General features: G+C 32.5%; 1 protein-coding gene across 1 annotated transcript; it reads right to left on the bottom strand.

The window, feature by feature from the left end:
• Positions 1-189: 189 nt before the first annotated feature.
• Positions 190-2,142, bottom strand: LOC103496708 (uncharacterized). The gene is made up of 2 exons (XM_008458672.3): positions 1,267-2,142; positions 190-1,102 (listed from the first exon to the last, which is right to left on the bottom strand). Exons 1-2 carry the CDS (start codon positions 2,118-2,120, stop codon positions 466-468), a joined length of 1,491 nt encoding a protein of 496 aa, XP_008456894.2. The 5' UTR covers positions 2,121-2,142; the 3' UTR covers positions 190-465.
• Between the last annotated feature and the right edge of the window lie 9,080 nt (positions 2,143-11,222).

Here is an 11,222-nt window from a genome sequence, read left to right as displayed (position 1 = left end):
TTCACCAAGGCATTTTCTTGGTTCACATGGCAAGGGAGGAATCAGAATGTTTAAAGATAAGGAGCTTCTCTTTTCCTCCTCCTTTTATAATAATAATAATAATAATAATTATTATTATTATTATTATTTAAGAATAATGGACTTTTCATTGAAGAAAAAAAAAAGGATGAATAGAAAGACAAACGAAAAGAAAGGCCACCAAATTGGAGAACATTTTTGTAACTACTTGGAAAGGGGTCTTCCTTTTGTTCCCACTCTTGAAAGTTTAAACACGATTTAATACAATTATCAAATAACCTATGCAAACTTTTACTGACGATGAAATTCCCATATTTAGACAAGTGTAATTGGCAACACGTTTAAAAGTAGAGATATGTCTTGTTTGTTACAAACGAAGAACATGAATAAGTCGGAAAGAGATCTCAGAAAATTGGTCTCCATCCATCTCTAATGATTTCTTATGAGCTAAGGAATTGAAAGCTGGAGAATCTCTTTGAATTCCAGCCTCTTGGTTTCGGTGTAAAATGTCTTGTGTTTGTTTGGCCAATACGTTACCCAGATCCAACCTCTAATTTCCCACTCCATAGTTTTCCCTCTTGCCGTTCCGTCAATCTTCCACCACACACTGTCTCCATACTCATCTCCTGCGAATATGACCCCTCCCTGTCTGTTGAAAGGTCTTGTAGCGCTTGAGTAACGGTCTCGAAACCAAGCTTTAGGGTTTATGAGTGCAAGTTTTGATGGCTTGGTGGAGGCCACCTCTTTTCCATCCGAACTGTCGTGGAGGTACCAATTAAGGGTTGCAGCATTACCATGAACTAACTGCTCAAATTTCCATGGCTTCAAGCTCACTGTTACAGTCTCCCCTACTGCTAATTTGAGGCCTGGGTATGGTGCAGATTCAAAACCAGCCTCAAAGGTTTTTTCAGTTCCGATCTCGATATGGGGGTTACTTGAGGACTTGCTTACTGACACACTCATTATGTTCGTGTGGAAAGTTGGAGTGAGTTGTAGTGAAATTCGTGATGGAAAATGTTTTTCTGATCCACCAACTCCTCGCTCAGATAAGAGAGTCTCATTCACAAGCCGGACGATGTCACACCTGCAAAAGTCCAGTATACGTTTTAAACTCAATTGTCAAAGATATGTGAGAATCTTTAACACCAATTGCAATTGGTTCTAATAGCTTGAAAGATCAGATTTCCATCTTCTTTTTGAGAAATGGCCGCTATTAAAAGATATTCTTAGCCTCAAACTTCAATATACCTGATGTTATCAACGTGCACCCTCATATCAATCCACTTTTCTCTAACCACAGCCTTGTAATTGAACTGTAAAACCCCTTCTAGCTGGTGATAATTTAAAGAGAACTGCAATCTTTCATCACTTGAAGGATTGCTGGAGTTCTCAATATTATCCATTGCAATGATAGGACAATATAGTTGAACTTTCCACAGTCCGTATGTTGAAAATGAATAAGAAAACATAGGTGAGGGTGTTTTTAAAGTACGACCACTGGCCTTGAGCTCCGATATCCAGTTGGTGAGTGCAAGGTTTAAGGATCTCACCCATTGTTGTTCTAAAGTAGAGCCCAACAATTTCATAAGCACCTTTGATATCTGCCTTGACGTGGAATTTGCCAAATGATACTTGAGAGCCATAAGACAATTTGAACGGAGATCTATTGGAGCTTCGTAGATGCAGATTAGGAATATGAGGGTAAGAAATGCGAGATTGAAGATTTCTTTTGAGTTAGAAGTGATGTCGAGTTTAGGAAAGTTATGGCTAGAATTTTGTCTCTGGTTTGAGCCATAATAAAGAACATCATGAACACAATTAAGCAAGAGACTTGACATACATTCTTTGTTTAATAAACTCGAGGATAGGGTGTCGACTGTCAAGGGTTTTGATGTCCAAAGGGAGATAGGAAAGTTGAGATCTGCAGTAACCGAGAAAGTAATGGTTGGGGAATGAATGTTCTTTGCAGCAACGATTATGAGAGAGGAATTGGTTGTGGATGAAGAGCATATGGATGTAGAAATGGATGTAGTTTTCCATTGAGAAAGTGGTGGTAGGTTCTGTATCCAGGAATAAACATCAGGAAAGCTACAAGAGGCCATCGCAACATGCAAGTTTATTATCAAGATTGAACTCTTTGTAAGGAAAAATGATGGTGTTTTCTCTCATATTTGTAGACACTTTGGTGAACAGAAGTAAAGTAAAGTAAAGCAAAGATGCTTGGAGCCAAATTCAATTAAAAAGGTGATTATTGAGACCATATTGGCATCCAGAATGAAGAGAGAGAGAGAGAGAGAAAATAAAAAAGATAAACTTGAATAAGATTGGATGAGATAGAACCTTTTAATTTGGGAGAACTCTTCACTCAGCTTATAATATAATTTTTCTTTACCAAAGTCTATTACTAAGCATCCAATTCTGGCTGCCGTCTACAATACCTCTAAAGAATCCTAAGAAGGGGAGGAAACTACCAGATTTCTAGAGGGCGTTTGACACGCATGATTGAGTTGAGTTGATATTATTTGTGAAGTTAAATTGTCAATTGACTTAAAAGTTTGTGTTTCGCGTGTTAGAATTGAGTGGAGTTGAGTTAGGAAGTCAATGTTGGAGTGCTAAGTTGAGTTTAGTTACTTTGGTAGGGGTTAACCTAAATAAGTTTGCTTTATTTTCTCAATTTTCAAATTTAGATGTTAACTTCAAAACTTTACATATTTTTTTTACAATTTTGTGTATGCAGATTTTCACATATATTTTACTATCTTTTCAATAAGATCAACAAACAAATGACGTACATTCTAGTTTGTGTAATGTACATGAAACAATGTGAAAAGAAAAAGTTAAGTGGGCCATAGATGGATTTTGGATTCTTTTTAAAGACATCTTTTCAAACGGTAACTTAGGGTTTATTATGCACGTATGTTTGGTTTGTTTTGGTTTGTCTAAAGCATTATATGTTTGGTCTGGTTTGTCTTAATCCCAATTTTCTGACTTTCAATGGCGAATGCACTCGACGAAGACCCTTTGTCCCTTCGACATAAACCCTTGACACCCAAAACCATTTGCCTGAAAATCGCCACACCCATTCCTCCGTCATGCCCTTCTCCGTCACGGCGTCCTCTGTCCTGTCGTCATCTATATCTGCTTGCCATCCCTTACTTTATCGTCTGTCATGGTGCCCCTATTGGAACGACTTTGTGGTTTTTGTCCGTCGTCCGTTGCTTCGTCGCAGTCGTCCTTAGACGTCGTCCAACCTATTGGAATGATTAGGTTGATTCTAGAACACCCCCTCGGTTAACCAAAGATTTTTGAAGTCGATTTCTCTATTTTCAACTGGAAGTGTTTGAGTTTTTGCTTGAAGTTCGTCCTCACCCTCTCTCACTCACGATTGCGCTCTAGATAACAATTTTTTTTTTAAATCAGCCATTTATTGATCTCCATCAACTAGGATTTGTGGAGTTGTTTTTGTGTTTTCAACATTTTGTAGATGATTGATTTTGTATGTTTTAATATTGGATTTTGAGTTTAATTTTGTTTTTTTATTTATTCTTTTGATAATGGGAAGTTTGTTTGCTTGTTTCCGTGAGGTTCTTCCTTTGTCTTCAAACAAACAAGTAGGGGTCTCTCTCTCTAAATTGCATTTGTATTTTTCATTTTGCTTCTTCTGCTTTATCTTAATGTGAATCTAATATGAAATTATTGGATAATTTGTATTGTTGACCTCGATATACAATTACATTTTATAAGTTCTTTCCATTAGTAATTGTTTCTAGTATCTGACATAGAAAATACCTTTTTTTTTTCTTAAGTACGTAGGTTAGAATTTTGCTTTGTTTTTTGTTTTGTTTCATTAGGATGGGAATTTGCATTAAAACCTAAGAACCCAATAAAGAAATATCAATATTTCTACCAAAAAAAAAAAAAAAAAACCTTTCATAGTGAGATGGAAGGCGAATATACCAACAAAATAATTGGAAGAGAAACAAAGAATTCAGAGATATCCCCTAACGACAACATTTTTTCATAGGCTGATAAATATGCCTATAGTTTATACCAACTTATCTTATAAATATGTTCATGACTGTCTTAATGAACCTGTCAACATAACCTTTATATATATATATCAATGGTTTAATCTATTAGATGTGATGACGATTCATGTAGATTGTCAAACATATTCTTTTATTATCAGTCAAGGAATGGAATTAACCGTCCTCAATCTGCATCTATTCGATGGTTCACTCAAGGCAACAAGACTGGTAAGGTCTAGCCATATGGTTTGGGTGAATTGTTTTGAAGGTAGGTTTGGTGCTTAGAAATAGAACTATACCATGCATACTTAAAAATCATAATTTAAATTAGTTTATTGAGAAGTCGTTTGGATGTCCACTTGATTTTTTTATTTTAAGTTTTAGTTTATAGTTTTTAGAAAACATAATTTCTTTTGTTTTATATGTTTTTACAATTTGAATAGTGATTTTAAAATTATTAAGAAAGTTGAAAAATGAAAAAAAAATCGTTGTTAATTGATTTGCTCGTCAGACTATTTTTGCTTTAAGTATATCACTATTCCCAACAACCTTCGTCAACCCTTTGCATAGTAAATAAGTTGCTATTTGTTGGTGCATACAAAAATAAATAAGTTGTGAATACTGCTTAATAGTCAACCTAAGTATCTTGTGCATTTTGTTAAAAGTACTTGATTACCAATATAGTCGACCTTGTTTTTGCTATAAATAGGTCTGGCTAAGGGCTAACTTCTAAGATATTTATTTTTCGGATATCGTGTAATGGATAAATCATGGATGGTGGAGAATTGTATGCTTAGGGAGTATGAATTGGGAGTGAAAGTGTTCATTCAATTTGGTTTACATAATGGCAACGGTTCCAGTACAATTAAGTGTCCATGTTTGAAATGTGGGAATCTTGGGTCAAATGAGGTTTCAATAGTTAGATATCATTTATATAGCCAATGAGATTCATCAAAGTTATAAGGTGTGGTTCTGACATGATGAAGCTTTTACGGCAGAGAGTTCAAACAAACGACGAGATTAAACGAAAGAAGAAACCAACAACGATAACAATGATATATTTAATGTACTGAATATGGTTCAAAATTGTCCATTATCAATTTTCTGACGTACCTAATACGTTTGACAATATGTTCGATGATGCAAAGAAGCCTTTATTTCCTGGTTGTAAAAGATTCACAAAGTTGCCAGTTAGGCTATATGACCTGGAGATTAGATCTAGATGGAGTGTTGTTAGCTTCTCCGAACAATTGGCCATGATTAGGGAGTTCTTGTCTGAAAATAGTGAAATCTAAGTATCCATGTATAAAGCGTAAAAAAAAAAAGAAAAAAAAAGAAATCCTTATTGCCTTAGGCTTTATTTATCAAAAAATAGTTGCATGCCTAAACGATTGCTACTTGTATAGAAAAGAGAAGACAAACATTAATAGGTGCCCTAAATGTAACATTTCAAGGTGGAAGACAATTAAGAACTTAAGGGGGTTGCAACTAAACAACTATGGTATTTTTCAATTGTTCCAAGGTTTTTAAGGATATTTAAGAACTCTGAACAATGCAAAGAACTTGTGTTGGCATGCAACTAATAGGAAGTAGATGGTGTGTTAAGGCATCCTGTTGATGCTCCATCTTGGAGGTTGATGGGCCATTTGTAGCCAAGTTTTGGTTCAGAACCAAGAAATCTTCGCTTGGGTTGTCCACGGATAAAATCAATCCATATGGAAATTTATCAACGAAATATAGTTGTTGGCCTGTCATTGCTACAACATGTAACCTTCCACTGTGGCTATGTATGAGGAGGAAATATTTGATGTTAATCTTGGGTCCAAAGCAACTAGGATACGACATAAATGTATGCTTAGCACATTTGATTGATGATTTAATTTCAAACATATGTGGGAAGAAGGGGTTCAGGTTTTGATGTGCATGAAGAAGAATTTGTCAACCTGCGAGCTTTTTTACTGTGGACCATAAATGATTTTCCTGTATACGGTAATCTATGTGGATGCAATTTCAAGGGGTATAAGGCTTGTGCAATAGGTGGGAAGGACACTTTTTTTATAAGACTACCATATGGGAAGAAAAATGTATACATGGGACATAGAAAATACATACCAAGACATCACCCTTATAGGAGAAAAAAAGCATTTAATGGTAATTAAGAGCATGGGACACCTCATCGCCTTTTATCAGGTGAGACAATCTACAATAGACTTAAGGATAATACATTTCCATATGGTAAAAGGTCTATTAAGAGGTTGAATGACGAAATTTCAAACAATTATTGGAAAAAATTGCAGGTAAGACACTGTCTTAATGTTATGCATATTGAGAAGAATGTATTGATGAATATAATTAGTATATTGCTTGACATACCAGGGAAAAGTAAGGATGGGCTAAGTTCTTGACTTGATTTAGTTGAAATGAAGGTTCGACCCAAATTGGCCCCTGTTTCCAATGGAAGTAGAACATACATACCTGCAACGTTATGCATTGTCAAGAGAGGAGAAGATCTCTATTTATAGGACTTTGTCCGACCTTAATGTTCTAGAAGGTCATTCATACAATTTCAGAAGTCTTGTATCTTTATAAAATCTGACGCTTTTCGGTCTTAAATCACATGATTGTCATGTTCTAATGCAACTTCTCCCAATTGCATTATGTGGAGTTCTACCTAATAATATCAGATTGACTATCAATAGATTGTGTTCTTTTTTCAACGTGTCAGATTGGCTATCAATAGATTGTGTTCTTTTTTCAACGCTATTTGCTCGAAGACTTTACGAATATCAGATCTAGATATATTGTAGCAAGATGTCATTGAAATATTATGTTTGCTTGAAAAGTTCTTTCCATCGTTCTTTTTTACCATTATGGTACATCTATGCGTCCATTTTGTGCGGGAGGCAAAACTATGTGAACCCATATACCTACGGTGGATGTACCCATTTGAAAGATATATGAAAGTGTTGAAAAATTATGTCTGTAATAAAAATCATCTAGAAGGGTCCATTGCAGAAGCACACATATGTGAGAATGTTGAATTTTGTTCTGAGTTTCTATCTGGGTTGGACCCCATTGGACTGGGATCATTTAAATCTCGAGAGGAAGGTCGATTGACAGATTGTTATCTACTGAATCATTTGTTACACCTAGCCAACCTCTACTAAAATAGAAAACATTGAAGTAGTTCGATCATATAGGGCGTAAGAATCATTTACATGGATTGACCCTTTAATTTTTTTTGTTTTTTTGGTAAATGATGCTTATTATTTTAATGTCAACTGTCCTTATATAGACGACTTATCGATTTTTGCATTTAATTTTAGTTGCATATTCTTGTTGGTTGAGATTGATTGTATACTCTATTGGATAAATATTTTTATCACCCTTGTTATAACAAGGGTGATAAAAAAATGTATGCAATAGAGTATACAATCAATCTCAACCAACAAGAATATGCAACTAAAATTAAATGAAAAAATAATTAGAAAAGAGTTAGAGAAGAAATTGCAATTTTATTGTGGTTTAGTCAAACTGGACCTACATTCACTTTTCTAAGCACGTTTTGGGATTTTGATTAAAAAGTTTCTTTTGGCTCTTTTCATGGATTGGAGCTCAACCTCTACTTGTTTCTTTTAAAGGTTCAAAAGCAAACCTGATCCACGGGTTAGGATCCAACCATCACAATATATTGAAGCTTTAAATCACGCAAAAGAAAACTCTAAAAAGAGTGTACATTTTTGAGCTCCCAATAATTAATTCTCACAATAGAATAAGAATTCTCTTAAGGACAAGATGAAAGAACGAAAATTAGAAGCTTTAGAGAGAATAAGAATGATGATTTTTGCAATTTTTGAGGATTGTAAGGTTAAACGAAGTTGTTAAAAATTTAGGAAAAATGAAGTATTTAAAAAGAGAGGAAAGATGATCCAAAATCATTTTAGGTAATTAGATGTAAGTACAAGAAAATTAAATGGTTGAGATTTAAACTCAATTAGTTGTTGAACACAAGCACAAATAATAATATAATAATATAATAATGTATCTTTGTTAAAAAAAATTGTTTTAAAGCCCAATAAAAATAAGTTTACAATTTTTTAAACCTAGTTGTTAGACACAAAGATATATAATAATATTCAATTTATTTTCTTTTTTAAAGCCAATAAAAAAATGTAAACTTGTAGTGGATAGCTTTTTAAAAATATGATATAACAAATATAAAAAAATTCTCACTTTTTAAAATACTCTCCTTAAATTTGTTATTATTTTCAAACTACATTTCAATAACTTATTTCTTCTCCCATTTTTAATGTCATAATCATCTCATATTTTTTCTGCCACTTTTTAAGGTCGTAATCATTGTTTTTCTTGCGATAAAAACAAATTTTTTATTCAATAATGTACATATTTCTTCTCTTTTTGAATCCCTAATCATCATTTTTTATATGAGGCAAATGATTTGTTCTTTATTTTTCATCGGTAGATTACAATTAGTGTCAGAAATTGGTAAGAGTTTTCATCTATCATTTTTCTTCTTTTTCTTTTGCAAATAGCTTATATAAGGATTTTTGAAAGGTTTATTTATGGTTTTTTTCCCTTGGTTTTTCAGCGGTTGTATTGCTATTAAGCATCCAAAATTTTTTCTTTTTTGTATTGTATTAAGATTTTAATGTTACATTAATTGCAATATGAAATACAATGATCTTTTATTAGAGTAATTTAACTTCATCTGTGATTGTTCTCTACTTTTTTTGATGTGTATCTTGAAGTTCAATCTGATTTCAAATGATTTTGTTTAATTTTTTACGTTGGTTTTGTTTTGGTTTTAATTTGTATGTCAGTATTGTGATGTACTTATACTATATGTATTAGTTGACTGATATATTAACTTCCTATTTTTCATTTTTCCAAATTTTTTGCAGTTTATTGGAATTTTTTTTACTAACGTATTTTTTAAAAATATTGTCAAAATAGGGTAAAAGATAAACTATTAACAAAAAATAGAGCAATTTGGACAAAGTCGTGTACTCGGTACATGATTTTGCTTAGAAGTCGTTGACGGAGTCCACAACTTCAATGCGTGGACCCCACATTATTTAATATTATATTTAATATTTGATATATCGTGGATCCCACGCCTTTTTAAAATATTTAACATATATATATAAATTTAATATTCAATATATTGTGGATCCCACACTTTATTTTTAAGATAATTAATATATATATATATATATATATATATATATATATATTAAATAATGTGAAAAAAGAAAATATGGGGTCCACGCGGGCAAAGTTGTGTATCCAAATTGCTCTATTTTTTCAATAGTTTGCCTTCTACCCTATTTTTGATAATATTTTTAAAAAATACATTATTAAAAATAAATTTTCAGTTTATTGTAGTTATGTTAAGTTTGAAGTAATTGTTTTTCGTAATGGTCAATGGGATGAGCGACGATGCTATGTGGATTATAAATCAAATTGTGTTTTGGTTGATAGAGTGATGTCGTTTGATTCTTTTTGAATTTGATACATACTGAAACTCAGGTTAATAATTAAAGCGATTATTGTTAACTTTAGATATAATAATGAACTTAATTTTCAAAGGTTCTCTTAAATATTAACATGTTTTAATAAATTGAGCACGATTCATTCAGTCAAGTTGATCAATGTATATAAATCAATGTGTCATCAACATGATATCAAGTGTAGTTTATGTAATATGTATCAATTGATGCATCAAATGTTTTATAATTTTAGAGGGTAATTTTGTAATTTTATATTTTTTAAATGTGGGTTGAGCTTGAATTTCACCATTTTTGCAAATCTGAAAGCTATATGTTAAGGGCTTAATTTATCAAACTAGTTTTGCTATATCTTTAAGAATCCCTAAAAAAAGAAAAGCCAATAAAAATTAAAAAAAAAAAAGCGTGTTACTCCATTGTTCCAAGTGATTCTCCTCTAATTGGTTCAAATTAATTATTTCGCAATCATGTCACCATCTCGGGTATTTGCTGTTAGGTGTTAGAATCATTATTTCGAGCTCCACATTATGGACTATTCAAAATAATAAAATTGTCAATAAAAAATTCAGATTTTTTATCATAAAAACATTAATTAATTAAAATTAATTAATTTGAGATTAAGGACCAAAAAGCCAATATATTGGGCCAACGCTAATGAAGAGCCTCAATCTATTTAGATCTAAGGATAATCTCGTTTGAACATAAGTTGATGGTTATCTTAGGATTAAGATTAGGTTACATAGGTCATCAATAAAAGAAATGATTAGTTTTATGGAGTAAATGATGTTATAACATAAAAGTTACTATTCCATGGTTTTAGACTTATGTAACACTTTTATGTTTCTACATGAATAATTCAGGATCATATCGTTCATACTAACTACATAGGAGGTTGCATCCATAATGTCCCTAAAATAAAGTGCCCAACCTTATTCATATAGTACACACCATTTAGGTTAAATTATGCTTATGTCTCTACATAAAGTTCAAGTCCACACAAGATAGCCTGGAGATCTTAGTTTATTAAATTCAATATTACAATATTTATTTTCTCTAAGGATACTTCAATAACTACTTTATTGAACAAAATATGATTTTTAATTACAAACTACGAGCTTTAGGACATAAATTCCAACATTAAGAAATTTGGTGGCTCATGTCTTCAAGTAGATCGTCTTAAGACAACATTAGATTTTGCATTTTCAAAGTTAGGTTGCTCTGTCATGTCCCATCCCAAAGACCACTTCATGTGACCAGTTGGGGGCGTGTCGCCTAGACCTCTATTGCGTACCCCTCGTGAGATGATGCGCTGAACGCCTAGTAAGCGAAGCAACTTGCTTAACTTATCTCAGCCTTTGCCTTAAACTTGGACTTTTGTTACAACAAAAATTTTATAACTTTTATACGATACTCCATCGCCTAGTACTCTTTACATTATACATATCAATTTTTGCTTGAATAATAATATAGCAGAATAACACAAGTTCTTCTCTTTATTAACTAAATACTTTACAGAGTTCACACTTTATAATTACATTCGTTTTTTTGCAAGGTGTACAGATTAAACTAAGTTCTAACCCACTTTTCTTCCTCCACTGCCTAACACTATTCCTTGTGGTCTGGTATTTAGAGGTGTAAAAACCTCATT

Source organism: Cucumis melo, chromosome 10 (assembly GCF_025177605.1).
Source record: "Cucumis melo cultivar AY chromosome 10, USDA_Cmelo_AY_1.0, whole genome shotgun sequence".
Lineage (NCBI taxonomy): Eukaryota > Viridiplantae > Streptophyta > Magnoliopsida > Cucurbitales > Cucurbitaceae > Cucumis > Cucumis melo.
This window is presented reverse-complemented; position numbering and strand designations above follow the sequence as displayed.

Coding starts and splice junctions, on each gene's coding strand:
- LOC103496708 (XM_008458672.3), bottom strand. CDS start 2,120: ATGGCCTCTTGTAGCTTTCCTGATGTTTATTCCTGGATACAGAACCTA. Junction 1,103..1,266: donor GTGCACGTTGATAACATCAG/GTATATTGAAGT, acceptor GGACTTTTGCAG/GTGTGACATCGTCCGGCTTG.